This window comes from Bradysia coprophila, unplaced genomic scaffold, assembly GCF_014529535.1.
Source record: "Bradysia coprophila strain Holo2 unplaced genomic scaffold, BU_Bcop_v1 contig_538, whole genome shotgun sequence".
NCBI lineage: Eukaryota > Metazoa > Arthropoda > Insecta > Diptera > Sciaridae > Bradysia > Bradysia coprophila.
This window is the reverse complement of record NW_023503785.1, coordinates 369,242-388,571: the sequence shown is the minus strand read 5'-3', so window position 1 is coordinate 388,571 and position 19,330 is coordinate 369,242. Positions and strand designations below refer to the sequence as shown.

General features: G+C 37.3%; 1 protein-coding gene and 2 long non-coding RNA genes across 5 annotated transcripts in view; 1 reads left to right on the top strand and 2 right to left on the bottom strand.

The window, feature by feature from the left end:
- LOC119083016 (protein eva-1 homolog C-like) overlaps positions 1 to 19,330 on the top strand; it is a 316,459-nt gene that overhangs the window by 175,268 nt on the left and 121,861 nt on the right. For all 3 annotated transcript variants that reach the window (XM_037192653.1, XM_037192654.1, XM_037192655.1), the window contains exon 4: positions 11,378 to 11,503. In XM_037192653.1, coding sequence (XP_037048548.1) covers positions 11,378 to 11,503 — 126 coding nt within the window. The remainder of the gene's footprint in view (positions 1 to 11,377; positions 11,504 to 19,330) is intronic.
- LOC119083034 lies at positions 3,573 to 17,729 on the bottom strand. Its single transcript, XR_005088779.1, has 3 exons — positions 17,627 to 17,729; positions 6,916 to 6,918; positions 3,573 to 3,596 (listed from the first exon to the last, which is right to left on the bottom strand). It is a non-coding gene; the product is annotated as an uncharacterized LOC119083034 (long non-coding RNA).
- Positions 11,911 to 12,271, bottom strand: LOC119083039. Its single transcript, XR_005088784.1, has 2 exons — positions 12,127 to 12,271; positions 11,911 to 11,995 (listed from the first exon to the last, which is right to left on the bottom strand). It is a non-coding gene; the product is annotated as an uncharacterized LOC119083039 (long non-coding RNA).

The following is a 19,330-nucleotide window of genomic DNA, read 5'->3' as shown; positions in this document are numbered from 1 at the left end:
ATATTTAAAGACAAAAACAAACATAATTTAAAATGTTGGCATTAAATTCGTCATAAAGTTGATATACCAAGCGCTGAAAGTTGAGCTCCCTCTGATCTACGCAAAGAACGAACAAGATACACAACGTGATGTTATACAACATAATCTAAAATTGTTGAAAGATAAAAATTTTCATAATAAATAAATTGTCTCCATACCGAAGAGAATGGCAGCAACGTGGATATGTATAATTGTACAGTATACTCTACACAACACTACACGCATATATACATAATATAAACACAGAACCAAAGAAGTAAAATATGCAGGAAACGCGACTTTGACGTCCTTTTGTCTGTCTTATATTGATATGCATATACAAAGAAATGAAAACCATTTCTTCGGCGCTCCGCTATCTCGAAAAGTTTATTCTGCAATAGACAACACTCAAAAGAGATTTTGAAAAATGCATTTTGATCCGAATAGTACTACAACCGATAGAGAAAGCTACCATCATATACATTACATACAGCCCAAACCATGGGGATTGTGGAATACATTCTCCCATAATATGCGATCGCGCACACACAAGAATTGAATTGGATTTCGAATTGGATATACCACATGCCAACAGAGAACACAACCGATAAACTTACATATATGTTAGATATGTTAAAGGAATGAATAAGTAGCCTGCACCCGCCCTATCCGAATCACCACCACCGACCCGGGGAATGTGCCCCATTCCTACGCCAAACAATGTGTATACAGATGTGTTAAACCTTCAAAACAAGTCTCTTCTTCAACCCCAAAAGAAAAATTTCTCGTTTTTGGTTATGATGTTATGAACTCATGAACGAACGAACAGCTCCATAAAACGCTTTGTTAACATATATGTATGGATGGATGTGCTGTGCAATATGTAGAGTTCGTATGGTTTAGATATATACGTTATGACGATGCTAAGATTTCGAGGTATGTACAGCAATAACATAACATTTGTACGATTTGTACACAAGTATTTTTCATATTTTCGTATGTCGATATATTTATGTAATAACGTAACCTGCAGACACTCAATATAACAATATATGAGGAAATTGAATTGAACTTCAGCATATAAAAATCCTGGCAAAGAATTACAGACTCCCCGCTCTCCATTTTTTTTTTAAATAAGACGAAACGAACTTTATTGAAAAAGATAATAAAGATTTCTTTATCCGTCTTCTTTCTCTATTTTGCAAACAGTTATTATTGCTCGGAATTGGTGGAAGACATATTTATGATCGCTCGGTAGTTTAGATACAAATTTATTGGAACACATTTTCATATTTGCAAACGAAAAGCTGTATTTTTTGGTCAGTACGATGAGATACCTGGCCAATGGTCTTGTATACTCAAACCAGCCAAATGATTCATTTGAAATGAAAATACTGTATTTCATGTGCAAAAAGCAAATTGTTCTGTTTTTCTCCATTGAAAACCATACCAAACAAGCCGTCAGAACAGTCGGAGTTTGCTGCTACTGAGTCCCGTACGACCCGTAAACCTATTTCGTACGTGACCCCGTAACCCTAACACAGCTATAACACTTATGTGCCCGTCACCATAATGCTTCCGTAACCCTATTGCGTACTTGACATTATTACCCGTCTAGCCCAAGTGCGGCACCTCCAGTTTTAATCTTAAAAATTACGAAAGCCCGTACGAAGTACCTCTAAAATAAGACAAAAATTTACGACAAAACGTTTTTTATCACCATGCTCATATGCGTGATGCGTGGAATGCCTGAAACATCCCACACACACATAACCAAGTACTTCTCTGTTAACAGACAGTCTCTAAGTACCAATTATCCCAAGATGTATCACTTTTACTAAAATATAATATTGTCACCAGCAGCCATTTTATTCGGACACCGGAAATAGTACTGACGCTGCACATTCGTTAATACCTTTCAAACAGAAAAAATGAAATTCGGTCAAAATTTACTCGAGATATTTGACAAAAAAACACCACCTTCACTGTACGGCCGAGTAGCCGGATATGAGCTCACTCCGATGGACCTAGCCTCCGGTGAACCAAATTTCATTGAAAACGAGCCATCAGAACAGTCGGAGCGTTTGCTGCGACTGAGCCCCGTACGAACCCGTATATCTATTGCGTACGTGACCCTAGTGCGTCTGTCACCCTACTTTGACCGTAGACCTATTGCACCCGTAAACGTAGTTGAAGTCAAATTATTATGAAATGTGTACATCTTAGAAATTGCGCATATGCGCAATTACGAAGCCCCGTACGACGTTCCTTTCAAATGTAACACAAATTTCAAGTTGACCTAAAATTTTAATTTATTGAGAGGCCTAAGGCCAAGTTACGGCCTTAGTCCAACGACCCAAATTTATTTTTTTTCCAACAGTATTCTATTCGGCCTTCGATTACCTTCCAAATGAAACAAAAATTAGGAAAATCGGATGAAATTTACTCGAGTTATATGCAAAATACACTTAGGGCCGAGTAGCGGCCTTAGTCCCAGGACCCAAATTTATTTATTTTTTCAACAACATTCTATTCGGTGTTCGATTACCTTTCAAATGAAAAATAAATTAGGAAAATCGGATCAAATTTACTCGAGTTATATGCAAAACACACTTAGGGCCGTGGAGCGGCCTTAGTCCAAGGACCCAAATTTTAAATTTTTTTCCACAACATTCTATTCTGTGTTCAATTACATTTTAAATGAAACAAAAATTAGGAAAAAGGGATGAAATTTACTTGAGTTATATGCAAAATACACTTAGGGCCGAGTAGCGGCCTTAATCCAAGGACCCAAATTTAATTTTTTTTTCAACAACATTCTATTCGGTGTTCGATTACCTTTCAAATGAAACAAAATTTAGGAAAATCGGATCAAATTTACTCGAGTTATATGCAAAATACACTTAGGGCCGAGGAGCGGCCTCAGTCCAAGGACCAAATTTCAAACATTTTTCTCACCACATTCGGTGTTCAATTACCTTTCATATAAGACAAAAACTAGCAAAATTGGATGATATTTACTCGATCTATACGCAAAATACACTTAGGACCGAGGAGGGCCGAGTAGCCTTTCACTTCTAGGGCCCTAACTCACGGTCCATTCACCCGATTTTAATAAACTTTTTTTTCCTAGATCGGTATCGACAATACCTATCTTTTGCCGTTTCATTTGCATTTCCATCGTTTTTTTTTGCCTTAAATATCCCCAAAAGACCTTAAAGCACTTAGGCGGCCCTAACTCACGAAGGGCCGACCCAAATATGCCCATCTTCGAACTTAGCCTCACTATTTCGACTATCTTTCAGGAAAAAAAAAATTTTTGAAATCGGATTTGATTTACTCAAGATATTGACGTGACGGACAGACAGACGGACAGACGGACAGACAAAATTTTTATTGCGGATTCGTTATCTATGAACATAGGCAAACACTTTGCCCTTACCGTCTGCTTCGAATTCCATCAATTACACACGGCATCGTAATCCTATAAGCCCCTTTGTACTTCGTACGGGGCTAAAAATTCCTGATCTAATAAAGCAAGCACAGTGGAAATTTGGTTCACATCAAGGGCTCTAACTCTAACTAGTCGGTTACCCAATTTTCATAAACTTTTTATTTGTCGATCTGTATTGTAAATACCTTTCATTTACTGTACCACTTACGTAGAAACTGAATATCAGTAGATCAGTAGATAAACTCTAAGTCTCTTAGGCGGCCCTAACTCAGAAAGGACTGACTCAAATATGCCCATTTTCATCTGGGGTCTCACCATTGTCATTATATATTTAAAATATTTAAAATCGATTGTGTTTTCCTCAAGTTATCGCCCACACTGACAGACAGACAGACATTTTTTATTATGGATTCGTCATTTATAATCACAGGCAAATTGCTTAGCCCTTACCGTCTGCTTCGAATTCCACATGTTACAAACGGCGTAGCGTTCCTATAAGCCCCCAGTGCTTCGTAACGGGGCTAAAAACCAGGCTAAAAACAAAGAATGAAAAATTGTTTACATTCCTACGTATAGTCCGGGCTGCTAAGGCATCTCACTCGCTCGTAAGTTTTAATGAATTTAGACCACTAGAGGGGTCTAAGCTTCCGCAACACACTTTTTTCAACTGAACCGGTAGAAACCGGTTTTTTGTGTAGAACTTCAAAGTCGGGTATCTCAGTTTATCATTTTTTGATGATTGAACCAGACTCTGAAAGGTTGATTTAAAACTTTGGTAGAACCATTTTCTTGCCGGAGTCCTGAAATAACGTTGAGAACAAGATGGACCTTCAGGAGTGATGGAATTTTAAGAACTGGCGACTAGACTTTCTCAAATCCAAAAACTGATTAAATGGCTTATTATTCTTGAGTGCTAGCTTCAGGATGCATGTCCGAACCTAAGTCATCCCACAAGCAGATGTAAAGTATCAGATCACTATCAAGCTTATACACAAAAATCGGTTTCTACCGGTTCATGACGACCAAGAAAAAATTTAGTTCAGAAAAATGTATTAGCTTTTTAGGACATTGGACATAACAGCCTCGACTAGTATTAAACCAGAGAAATTAACCCACAAAATCCAAATATGTTGAATCATAAATGTCACGCATTGCAGGTAATTAAGCGGCACAGGTGAAGTCCCGAAAGTACACATATCTTCTTCTTCTTCTTCTTCTTTTTCAGCCTGTTTCTATCCACTGCTGGATGTAGGCCTCTCCAACTTCTTTCCATTTCGTACGATCCATTGCCATTTGCTGCCATTTTGTACCTGCAATATTCTTAATTCCGTTTGTCCATCTCTCTGGTGGTCTACCTATAGCTCGTCTTTTATATGGTCGCCAGTTCATGATCTTTTTGGTCCAACGTTCGTCTGTCCTTCTTGCAATATGTCCCGCCCAGCTCCATTTCAGAGATGCTATTCTTTCCATGACATCAACGACCCTGGTTTGTTGTCGAATCCATTGATTCGTCATTCTGTCTCTGAGTGTTATTCCAAGCATACTCCGTTCCATGGCTCTTTGTGTCACTCTCAATTTTTCTTCGGATGCTTTCGTTAAAGTTAACGTTTCCGCTCCATAAGTGAGCACTGGAAGGACACAAGTGTCGAAAACTTTGCGTTTCAGACTATTATTCATTTTGCTTTTGAAAATTAGTCTGAGTTTTCCGAACGCTGCCCATGCAAGACCAATCCTACGTCTTATTTCTGCAGTTTGGTTGTCCAGACCTAACTTCAGCTTATGTCCTAGATATACGTAGCTGTCGACTCGTTCAATGACAGTGTCACCAATTTTGATTTCTCTATCGTCCCCGATGTTGGTCATGACTTTTGTTTTCGATAAGTTCATCTTGAGGCCAACTTTGTTTGCCTCTTCACTTAACTGTTGTAGCATAAGCTGAGCCTGACCTAGATTCGCTGCTATCGGTACAATGTCATCAGCGAAGCGGAGATTGCTCAGGTACTCTCCATTTATCTTTATTCCCATTTTACTCCAGTTTAACTTCCTAAAAACACTCTGCAGAATCGCCGTGAATAATTTCGGTGAAATGGTGTCACCCTGCCTTACACCTCGGCCAATTCTGAATTTCTCCGTGCTCTTATGAAGTTTTATACATGAAGTAGCATTTTTGTACACATATCGAATTGTGTTGGAGTACCTTGAGTCTACTCTACATTCGTCTAATGCGTCCAATATCGACCATGTTTCCACTGAATCGAAAGCTTTTTCGAAGTCTATGAATAGCAAGACTATGTCGATGTTGTATTCACGACACTTCTCAATGAGCGTTCTCATCACCTGCAAATGGTCATTTGTGCTGAAACCAGATCTGAAAGCAGCTTGTTCAACAGGTTGGTAGAAGTCGAACTTGTTAGTGTTCCTCTTCGTAATGATTTTCATAAACAACTTGTAGAGTGTTGACAATAGGCTTATGGGTCGGTAATTTTCCAGCTTTGTTATGTCTCCTTTTTTATGCAGCAATGTAATTACCGCATTTTCCCAAGCTTCTGGTACTTCTTCCCATTGGAGACATTGATTAAACAAAGCCGTGATTGCCTTTAATAAGGAGTCTCCACCTAGTTTAATGGCTTCCACTGGAACACCATCTTCTCCTGGAGACTTTTTGTTTTTCATCTCGGCTACTGCGGCCTTGACTTCATCAACAGTTATGTCGGGCATATCATCCGATCCCACGTTTCTTATTATTGGTCTATCTTCGGTTTCTTCCGTTGGACTCTGTCTTGCTGAAGAAAACAAATTCTCATAAAATTCTGTTGCAATATTTAATATCGCATTTCGATCCGTTTGGATCGTTCCTGTTTTGTCTCGTAATTTGAAGATTTCTTTTTTGGCGTTTGTCATTTTTCTCCGTAGGACTTTCATATTGCAGTTAGCTTCAATTATGTTTTGAGCCAATTGGACATTATATTCTCTTTCATCTGATCTCCTTGCTTTGTTGATACTTTTAGACAAGTTCCGGTATTCCACCGAATCTCGTCCTCCGTTTTTTACCAACTCTGCTCTGCTTGCGATCAGGTCTAATGTTTCTCTGCTGAGTTTTGATTCTTTCCCTTGGACGGATTTGCATTTGGATTTCATGAAACCCATTATTGTATCGACGATTTTGGTATTCAATTCGTCCAATGTTTCACATTGATTGTTGACGTTATCTAATTCGGCAGTCATTTTCGTAGCAAATTCTTCATTTTGTGTGTAAAACCGTTGTACGTCAATCCTTTCACTTTTTTGAACTAGCTGTGATCTTTGAAATCTGGTATTTAACGTGACTCTTGCACGAACCATTCGGTGATCACTACCGGTTGAAAAATTGTTTAGGACCGTAACGTTCTTAACGGTTGACTTACAGCCAGTTATGATGTAATCGATCTCATTTTTCGTTACACCATCTGCACTAGCCCAAGTCCATTTACGTTGAGGCTTTCCTGCAAAAAATGAATTCATTGCGTACAAATTGTGTTGCTGTAGGAAGTTGAGTAAAACATTTCCACGCTCATTTCTTTGGTCGTTGCTAAAACTGCCAATAGAAACTTCGGAGTCTTCTTCTCGTTTTCCCAGCTTCGCATTGAAATCACCGATGAGATATTGGTAATGTGATGGGTTTTCGTCCAGAGCTTTCTCGACATCTTCATAGAATCTTTCTACTTCTTCGTCATCATGGGTGGACGTGGGTGCGTAAATCTGAATTAATTTGACACTGTATCTGTTATTTATCTTCAGGCTTACGTATATCACTCGATCGGATATGCTTTTCGTGTGAGTTATGCGATCCGACCACCGCTTGTTTATGAACAATCCGACACCGTGCATCAGCATCTGACTGTCACTTCCTCGGTAGAAGAATGTATGCCCTGATTGTAATTTCAGGCATTCCTCTCCAGGTTTTCTCACTTCGCTCACTCCCACAACATCCCATTTTATCTTTTCTAGCTCTTCTTCCATTTCTTGCATTTTTTGTCTTGACGACAATGTTCTGGCATTATATGTGGCAATGTATAATTCGTTGTGGCTTCGTTTGAAGGTTTTTAGCATTAAAACACCACGCTTGCTACTGCGGGTTGGTGAGTATGAAAGCTTTACTTTGCTCGCCCCGGTAATCCCCGAGCTCTGACCCGCGCATTTCTGCACGTACCGGGACCACAGTGCCTATCAAAGTGCACAGTGCCCGACGGGGTAGTGTTACTCTTTTTGAACATTCTTTTCCATAAAGCTTTGCCCATTCTTTTGAACCTATCTGAGCAAAAGGTTATTGACGTCTTTTAAAGGACGTCGTTGAAAAGCTTAACCTAGTAGCTAATAAGAATTCTGGGATCGTTCTATCCTTGGGCTTCCTGATCGTGTTGTTTCGCCTCAACGTTGGTCCCTTAACCCCAATTCTTTCGGCTTCCAACTCACGATTCATTCAGCCTTAAGATTGATCTATCTAATCCTATCTTATCTACTGCTACGTCCTCGTTAAACTTCATTCCCTCCACTCTTTTTCAAACTGGCTTGGGACAGTCTTTGGCGGTGTTAAAGTACACATATACACAAAAATTATGAACAAAACAAAAACTGAATGTGTCAACCAGTTTTTAAAGACTGAACAAATAACTGAAAGCATCCAATTAGCGAATCGTAAATGATTAATTCTGGTAAAATTATTATTTCATTTTAATTTCACCCCCCAAATTTTTTTTTTTTTGTTCATTTCATTGTTTTACCGTGCGCTTATAATCGTCAACCGAATAAAAGAGATAAAATGTTGAAAATTTATTGAACACAATTTTGAGTACATAAATTTTGTATTAATGAAAATTTCCCATTTACTCTTCGCCAGTCAAATGGGTCAGCCGCCGCCTACTGTTTCTGATGCCAACCGAATCTTCTATCAGTTGAAGCCCGGTCTTAGACCTTAGAACTGAATTTAAAAAAAAAGGGTAACAACGGACCATCAACGGGCTTTTCGCCTAACTGACTAAATGACAATACAAACGAAGCATAAGACTTAATACAACGGGACAATGTAGATACTTTCTCACACGCAAACCAATGAACCGATTCAATCAGATATTGTTATTGCGGACAAATCTGATGAGTTGTTGCAGTTGGTCTCTCGCCCGTGCATCATCATTCGCGTGACCTTCTTATGGCGTATGATTTTACTTTGCACTTTGATTGGTTATGTTGTGTTTCTAACGACAAAAACAACTAGGTTTAGTCATCCTGAAAATTACAAAAACTTTTACGATTTTTTGCGTTTTTCTTTTGAGAGAAAAAACTCGATGAAGCTCAAGAAAATAACTTTTACAAAACTTTCTTTTCTTCGACACGGAATAGTGATATCGAACAAAATTTGATAATCTTCCTTCAGTGCGATTCAGTGTTCACCTACGATTTCTATAGAATTCTCTCAGTGATGACAAAATTTTTATAATTTATTTACATTCTTTACACAAAATATATCATTTCTGCGTTTACAGAATTTCTTGTACGATATTCAAATATATGTTTAAAAAACATTTTAATAATTTTGTACGACTTTCTTCTCAATATTTAAAAATATTCAAAAAGACTGTCAAGAGACTGTCAGGAGGCTGCAGAACAGTTTAGAACTTATATTTACTAACACACACAAACAATAACAAAGGCACATCGGAGCCGTGTTATAACATTGCCGATTGTTGTATAAATTTGATGTGAGTTTTGTGGATTTTCATTTCAACTTTGAAAATATAAAATTGTGTTTTTTTCATATGCTGTAAAAGAATTATTTTCTTAAAATAAGCTTATTTGTCATAATTAATTATAAAAAGTCGCCTTTTCCCGGCTAATTGTTAATATTTCGGCATAGGCCGTAAAAGTCTTTATGTTGATTTTGCATCCGTGTGGCGCGAATAACATTGTTTTGTTGACGCTCTCTTCCACTTTCTCCCCCTCTCTCTCTCCCTCTATCTCTCTATCTATTTCTATCCATCTCTTTCTCTCCCTCTCCCTTTCTTTCTCTCTCCCTCTGTCTCTTTCTATCTTCCTCTATCTCTTCCTATCTCTCTCCCTCTCTACATCTCTCACTCTATCCTCTCTCTCTCTCTCTCTCTGATGACAGGTCAGGTGAGAAATTTTTTATTTTCTCAAACTTGTTTTTCCCATGGGCCAACCACGGGTGGTTGAAACATTATGTATTCAGCTCGGGTAGAAAATAGTCATTTTACCATATTAGCTGATAGCCTTTGATGTGAAAAGCGATTTGTTGATATCGGGAAAAAAGTAGAAAATTTAATTTTTTCGGGTGACTTGCTGCTCTTGCTACACTCTGACAACTTCAAACTCTCGGTGAACATATAACTATTTTTAAGTGAACCGACTTTTGATTTTCAAACAGTCTGTGAATTATATTACGTTCGGTCTAGTTACGCTTTGCCGACATTTTTTAAGCGGCTGTGCCGTCTGGCCCTTCCCCAAAATTGTATGTGCATTAATAATACTCATTTATTAAATGGCTGGTATTAGATGTAGAGGTGTTCGGTTTGGTATAAACGTATCATATACGCATTATACTGGTATAGAAGACCAAATATCCGTTATGCAAATTATGATTTATGATTAGTTTATTCAGACGAAAATTAGAACCTTTCCCATCATGGATTTACGTATTATACAATTTCCAAACTATTAATTTTATAGAATTTTGGTTGAATGTTTGAATCGTAGCATTGGAATCGTTACACCGAGAGAGCCCAGTGTTCGCCACAGCTCAATAAATGTAATTTCACCGGCATACTATAAACGAAAGTGATGTTCAGAAAATTAAAAATTTCGTTAACTTCATGTGTGAGACTGAAACTCACTCAAACCCCCCCGGAAAGCCAAAGTATTTGACGAAGATAACGAGGATCTGTAATAATGCATATCGATGGTACAACCGTAACCTACAAAAAACCTTAAGTCAGCAATAGGGGATGGATTTTGTTGACGTTTTCACGACTTGTCAGCAAATTTTCTTTAGTTTTATTGCGTATTTGTAGATTTAGGGTAAAACAAGTACGTCGCGTCGTCCCATGCCATATTGAAAAAAGAATTTTTTCAAACTCTGCTGATAGTGCCGCCTTTTTTATACGGACACTTTGAGCAAGTGACAGTGGCGCCCAAACAAATTGGCGCCGATATCGAAAAATGTTTTTTTTTTTGTGGCAACTAAGTTATGTATATTTGGCGCCCAGAATGAATATTTGGCACCGAGAAAGAACATTTGTAAAAATTGCCCAGCTCTTGACGCTAAAAAGCTGCATGCGGCACTGCTGCCGACCCAAATCGGGTAAAATCATGCCTGGCTATGTATACAAATCATGGTCTCTACTCGAAAATTCAGCCAAAAACAATCTTTTGAAAATGTTATTTACACACTCCCCATCACATTGTGCAAACCGAGTGGTATATAGAAAGCCCATTAACCATCATAAATTTCAACTGAACGAAATTTTCATTTAATCATCAGTGTCAACATTTTCGGTTTAAAATGACGTTATACGACATAGACCTCATCTCTCTTCCTCTTCCTAACATCCACTACAATTTCTTCTTGTTAAATCATTCCGAAAAGTTAAACATCAAACCACACCAGAATGTATCATATCATAATCTGGGATAACTATATAATAATCTGTGTAGTAATGATTGTAGCCTTTATATTCCGGGGAGGGGTACGGGTTACATTCACTGACTGTGTGTGATGTTGGAATAATGTTATATGAAGTGTGGCTGTGTGTGTACGTACATACCTCCAAATCCCCACAACCATTTAGGTACACTTTCAATCGTTGCCGAGAGATAAGTTAGTAAATCAAATTTAACGAAAATTATCTTTTGCAGCACTTCTATCTGGCACATTAAGGACGTATCAAAAGGCAGGATGTGACACGGAACAAGTATCTCTTAGTTGTCCTCGGGGCACTAGCATATCAATAGAAGTGGCGCAATATGGAAACACAGTCGGAGGTAAAAGTTTTTGTACATACGGTTTACAGCCAAAATATACGTAACACCGTGGTAATGCTTTCCAGTTGTATTACGTGTAGTTTAAAATGCAAAAATAATAACTGCCGAGATTCCCTACCGAGATAATGGTGTCGTAATCATTACTGACATCTTTGCAACCTGTCAAAGGGCTGCATATTTTCAGTGGATCTTTCTGTCTTTTCAGTTTGTATATTACTTTTTGGATACCTTTCAACTGTTAGATGCAACGAAGACACAAAACGAGCCATATCTGCTCTAGATGTGTCGTTTTATATTTTGAAAAAAAAAAATGTTGAAACAATTGAATTAGGAGATGAAGATCAAGGTAGATATACAGTAGGGGTGTCCAAAATTGTATGGAAAAATTAAAGTGCCAAAATGTTTGGGGCACAGGGCAGAAAATCAATCTATATGGTCCCCTGATAAAAAGTGTCTATGGGACCGACTCGATCCGAATCGATTTAGGGGTCGCTCAATGACGAAGTATGTGAAAAATATCCAAAATCACTTGCAAACCAGGTTTTTAGAAAAAAATGTATTTCGGACTGATGACGAAGAGTGATGTTAGGACATCTTCGTTTATATTAGTGTAAAATCGTCACGAGAAAACATTTTTCAACTTTTCCCATGTATCGACACCTACTCTGTCCAGGCAGCGCTTGTCAAAGATCAGATTCATAGCGTATATTCTGAGAGCGAGTCCGTATTGGTGACGAGCGACACTCAAAAAATTATTGTGTGGAAATGTTCAGAAAAGCGAGGGCTTCAAGATAATGGAAAAAAAAGTTTAATTATTTCAGATTTGTTTGACAATTTTCAGATAAAACTTAATACTGGGTACCCTCGGCGAACTTTGTTGAGTTGTACTGGATGTCCAGCCAATTGTTCCAATCTTGTTTTATCATTTCTTGATAGCTTACCATGTGGCCATTCAAAATAAACCAAATTTGTCATAAGGTACAAACTAAGTCGACATCGACGAGACCTAATGTGTGCCCATGTCGCATTTCTCGAAAATTTCAATATGAAATATATTGAAATTTTCGAGAAATGCGACATGGGCACACATTAGGTCTCATCGATGTCGACTTAGTTTGTACCTTATGACAAATTTGGTTTATTTTGAATGGCCACATGGTAAGCTATCAAGAAATGATAAAACAAGATTGGAACAATGGGTTGTGATGGAAGTTCATGGTTTGACCGTTGAAACTGATCGCCAGCGCCAATGTCAACATTTTCTTTTTGATTTTTCACATCAATGATCTATTGAAATTGAGATATAGACTCAATAAACCAATTTATTCAACGTATACTACATGTCTGGAACATAAATAGTTTCACAAATTGCGTATTTACTGAGCGTCATAGACCTGAAACGTCATTCTTCTTCTTCTTAAAATGGCGAAAATCACAACCCATTGGCTGGACATCCAGTACAACTCAACAAAGTTCGCCGAGGGTACCCAGTATTAAGTTTTATCTGAAAATTGTCAAACAAATCTGAAATAATTAAACTTTTTTTTCCATTATCTTGAAGCCCTCGCTTTTCTGAACATTTCCACACAATAATTTTTTGAGTGTCGCTCGTCACCAATACGGACTCGCTCTCAGAATATACGCTATGAATCTGATCTTTGACAAGCGCTGCCTGGACAGAGTAGGTGTCGATACATGGGAAAAGTTGAAAAATGTTTTCTCGTGACGATTTTACACTAATATAAACGAAGATGTCCTAACATCACTCTTTGTCATCAGTCCGAAATACATTTTTTTCTAAAAACCTGGTTTGCAAGTGATTTTGGATATTTTTCACATACTTCGTCATTGAGCGACCCCTAAATCGATTCGGATCGAGTCGGTCCCATAGACACTTTTTATCAGGGGACCATATAGATTGATTTTCTGCCCTGTGCCCCAAACATTTTGGCACTTTAGTTTTTTGGACACCCCTAATATACAGTGTGAAGGTAATATCATTTATAACCGAATCAGATGTGCGTGACACCAAATTTCGACACAAACGCCATCTCTCTCTTCTATTAAAAAAAAAAAACAACCAAATTGAATAGAAAACCGGGGCATCTGTTTGGAAAAACCGATTTTCTTCCCGGTAGCAAAATAGGCAAAAAAATTCCCGATTTTGAATAAAATCAAATTTTTGTACCGAATGGGAAAAATTTCCCGGGAGCAATGCTCCTGTGCTCCCTATGATTTTCCCTCAGCGTGTGATTCAGACGCATGGCATTTTTTTTGTGTTTAATGGAAAGACGAAATGGCGTTTGCATCGAACTTTCGTGCTGCCGCAAATCCGATTCGGTTATATTCGAATTTTCCTCACTATCTACCTAGAATAAATCGTCGTCAACCAGTTTAAATAAAGACGTCTCTAGCGTCAAACTTAGTGTTAGACCGCGAAACTGAATGGCATTTGGCATTATCTTTACCCAACTATATCTACCTTGGTATGGATCTTATATTTTATAACCGCCTGGATAGAGTAGTAAGCAGAGCCCCCACTGATGTAGCCATTTTAAGCGATTTTTTTCAATTTTGCCATACAATTGTCTAGGGGCTGGCTACGGGCCTGGCCTGTCGTGTCAACTACAATTATTACACGTAATTAACGAGCTCATCACACTTAATTGCCCAATTTTGTTTTCTTCGACTGAGAACTACAAAAGCGCCACATTCAGCTGAAGAAAATTTGCTGACAAGTGGTGAAAACGTCAACAAGATCCATGCCCTGCCCATTGTTTATGCTGAAAACGGGCGTAGCATTAAGAATCTGTTTCGATCAAATTTTTCACGTTTTTAATGTCACTTTTGACGCTTAACGAAATTAAAACAATGAAAAATTTGGTCGAAACAGTTACAATGCTTCGTTCGTTTTCTAAGCATTAGTCTGTGGTAATCATATCCGATTATATCTGATTACAATTGTCGATCCCATGAACGCAAAATTGCTTGTGTGTTTTCGGCCTAAGTAAATACACAAGAGACATCCCGGTAAAAATTCAGAGAATTTTCAATTTATTGTGTCAGTCAGTCAGATAGGGCTGAACTAAATAAACTGAAATTGATTCAAAAACATTTGTAACTTCAGTTTATTTCGTCTAGTAATAATGTCAGTTTTGTAAATGTGAAAATTTCATTTTAAAAACACAAACTTACGGAAAATGTCGATATCTAAACAATCAAATAAAGCAGAAAAGAATTTCGTAAACCTTTCAACAAGTGAAATATACATAAAATGTTTTCCGGCAATATGTCACCCCAGCCATCATTGTAAAATATTGTCAAGCATCGTTTTCGGGTGCCGCTATAAATGTAATTATTTTAAAGCACTCGGTATATATCGCGAATAAATAGAACCATGCAAACAGCAGCAAAAAAAAAAGCGAGAGAAAAATTCCACATTTTAACGATAAAGGCTTGACTATAACGTTAATTAATGAAGTACTTAAATGAAATCTGCGTTGATTAATTCAATCTCATATTTTCTACGCTCATCGCTGATGCCTATAGCAAAAAAAAATTATTGTATAACATCACATCATCATAAATAAATTACTTGGGATAGAGTTTCCCCTCTTGTTCAAAAATTCAAACAATAAAAAACTCGAAAAAAAACAACAAAATTTTCAATGGCAATGAATAATAATTTCCACGATGTATACTATTGCACACTCCGGTCCCCGAAAAAAATCACCGTGAACGGAGAAAAAACGAAATTATTTGTGCGATGTCATTGTTTTTGGCAGTTTTTCCATACTTGAACAACAACAATAAATTTCAGCATAAAATACTGCAACTGCACACACATAGCCTCACACATAGCCCGAAAGCTCAACCTATGGTGTAGTCTTCTCAGTGTGATAAGTATGTTCTCATCTGTGCGGCGTGGATAAACCTATATTCTCCACTCAAATGCGATGAGAATATGGCGTTTTGTTGAAGCTCTCTCCGACGACAGCTCAGGCGAGAAAATTGTTATTTTCTCAACTCTTGCTTTTCTCATGGGGGGGGGGAACATTAGTTTTTTTTCTCTTTGCAACTGTCACTTTGTAACAAAGTCTTTGTTTTGGTTTTGAAAAATGGTGGAACAAATTGATGTGTTTGTTTCATGGATAAAAACGGTTATTCACGCCATGCACGGATAATATACATTACTCGTTTTCGTGTGTTTATTGACCTCGGCTACGTCATACATTAACAAATTTCACTACTTTTCATCCAAGGTCAATAATTTATTTATTTATTTATTATTACGCCAACCGCTAACTTTAAGCTACCTGGCCGAGGTCAATAAACACACGAAAACGATACCTAATTTTTATGTAATGGATTTTATCGCATACGCGGTGTGATTCCCCGAAAAAATTATTCACCTAGGATATATAAACAAACATTATACTTCTGTAAATTGTCAAAGTGTCATTCGCATATCTCCCAATATGCTCAAGAAAACGTATTTACATGATAACATTGTCATAAGTAAAGGAAATTTTTCAAATGAACGATTTGCTAACAGCACTTACAAGCCTCCCATGTAATACTGAGGAGTAATGAATCCAAACTATTATCTTTGTAGACGCTCATGATAGTGTATCGAGAATGACAGTACGTGATCATAAAAATAATAGCCACTGGCATGGCATATTGATAAATCTTGATTTGATTTGGCTACTTATAGCCATTCGACTTTTGTCGTACCCCTTAGGTTAAGCAAATTTCTATATATAAAACATAGCTAACGCCGACCCGTACGAAACACCTATTCGTATCAAAAGCCTTTACTGTGAAACTCTTCATTTCTTTTACGTCATTCTCTACTGAAAAGCTATTCGCCCTTTAAAATCACTTACATTATCTTTCTTTGCCTTGTTAGCATATACAAATAAATTGCCGGAGGCAATATAGACAGCCCCGTACGAAGTCAACTTTCATAAATTCCTATTTAAACAGCTATATACCGCTATATTTACCTATATTTTCCTATAAATAAACATTTCACAGATGAATATGCTATTATATAGCTCTATATGCCTGTACATAGCTTAATATAGGTGAATATAGATATATATAGATATCCATATATGTAATGCCTGAAACACCCGACACACATAACAAATTATTTCCATGTTAACAGAAACTCTCTAAGTACCATTTTTCCCAATATATATCACTTTTATTAAAATCCAATATGGCCACCGGCAGCCATTTTGTTAGGAGACCGGAAATTTTACCGACGCTTTACATTCGTTAATACCTTTCAAACAAAAAACATAGCTAACGCCGACCCGTACGAAACACCTATTCGTATCAAAAGCCTTTAATGTGAAACTCTTCATTTCTCTTACTTCATTTTCTTCTCTGCTGAAAAACTATTCTTCCTTTTAAATCACTTACATTATCCACTCTTTGCCTTGTTATCATATACAATTAAATTGCCGGAGGCAATATAGGCAGCCCCGTACGAAGTCAAATTTCATAAATTCCTATTTAAACAGCTATATACCGCTATATTTACCTATATTTCACTGTAAATAAACATTTCACAGAGGAATATGCTATTATATAGCTCTATATGCCTGTATATAGCTCAATATAGCTGTATATAGGTATATATAGATGTCCATATATGGAATCCCTGAAACCCCTCACACTTAACACATTATTTCCATGTTAACAGAAACTCTCTAAGCATCATTTTTCCCACTTTATATCACTTTTAATAAAATCCAATATGGCCGCCGGCAGCCATTTTGTTAGGAAACCGAAAATAGTACCGACGCTTTACATTCGTTAATACCTTTCAAACAAAAAAAAAATCATGAAATTCGGTCAAAATTTACTCGAGATATTGACAAAATACTCCACGTTCACTGTACGGCCGAGTAGCCAGATAAGAGCTCACTCCAAGAGACCTAGCTCACGCTCCGGAGAACATAATTTCATAAACTTTTTTTTCCCTGATTGGTACGGTCAATACCTATCTAATAAAGCTAAAAGGAACGAAATATGTTCAAATGTGGCCGACCTACAAGCAAAAACTGCTTGCCGCCCTGTGCCTGTTTCACACCAAGGGGTCTAACTCACAAGTCGGTCATCCGATTTCCATAAACTTTTTTTTTGTCGATCGGTATTGTAAATATCTTTCATTCAATGTATCATTTACGAGTATAGCGTTTAAATGTCCGGATTCATCTTCGAACTTAGCCTGTCTTTTGACATTACCAAACGGGGAAAAAAAGAATTTTCAAAATGGGATGCGTTTTACTCAAGTTATCGTGCAGACAGACAGACAGACAGACGGACGGACGGACAGACGGACATTTTTTTTCTTGCTGATTTGGCATCTCTGGACAACCACAATAGGTTTCCCCCTACTCAGGGAGTCCAATTCGACGTGTTACAAACGTATGCGTAAACCTATAAGACCCCAGTACTTCGTACGGGTCTAAAAAATAATGTGTACGGCTGCAATATGCATGTATGTGTTTGTGTGTGCATGCGGTCTGCTGATTTTTTTTAAAAATTCGATTTAGATGTAAGATAAAATTGTGTGAATGAAATACAGATTTCTAATTATTGTCATTTGATTATGGTTTTTATACCAGGGGCTAACGCCCCCTGGACCCCGCATTTTATTTGCACATAGTTTGTTTAAAAAAAAATGTAAAAAAAAAATGTCGGGAAGCGAACCAAAAGATCCAGTGCATAAGAGTAGTACGCTCTAACCGATTCGGCTACTGAGACTTCGAGTTTCAGTCAGTTTTTGTTATGTTTTCGCTTACACGATAAAATCATATATGTATTAGAAGGTTTAACGAAAACGTTACTCTGTTGTACATAACACATACACTCGCTAACGCTCGTTCGTGTTATGTACAACAGAGTAACGTTTTCGTTAAACCTTCTAATACATAATAATTATTACATGCTACATGCGATGAAAACCGTACTTTTCATATTTCAGTCACTACTTTCAACGCCCTCAGCATGTAATAGTATATTACTTCCGAGGTTCCAAGTTATGTATTTAACTTAAAAAAATTTACTTTATATCACATTTTCGTTTTCAACAGACTCTACATAATTTCTAGATCCACAGATTTGACAGTCTTGATATTGAATGGTTTTTTGGTTTGTATCCCAGTAAACTGGTCGTTATATGTGTGCGACAAAAATTTCGTCTGGGAAAAAATTCAAATATTTCATTCAATATAACAGCTGTTCGAATGCTTGGGACAAGATATATCAGATCCTACATAAAACAAAAATGTGATAACACCTAATTTTTGATAGCTGTAGTGTTAAAATATCGCGACTTCATCGCTTATTTCCGACGTCGTTCAGGAAAAACGTTGTTCCTAACTTATGCTAAAAGGCTCTAATTCGCTTAAAAAAGCATATAAGCACGCGTTAGAAAAATAACTATTACATGCTTTTGAAGCCTAAGCCAATTCTCTGGTTTTTCCTAGGTGTGAAATAAGCCACTTTCGAAAAACAGACAGGGAAAACAAAAGCATGTAAAAGTATGTGCTTGGTGTAGCCGTGGTCGATAAACACACGAAAACGAGGTTTTTATCTATTAAAGAAACACATCAATTTGGTCCACCATTTTTCAAAACCAAAACAAAGTGACAGTTGCAAAGAGAAATAGGGAATTCCAACTCGAGCAAATTCACTCTGTCACTCTTGTTGGAATTTCTTATTGGCTCCCCTTGGTAAACGTTCACGTTCAACAGACGACACCATTTTCTATGTTAAACTGTTTGAATATCGGACATAAGTATGTTC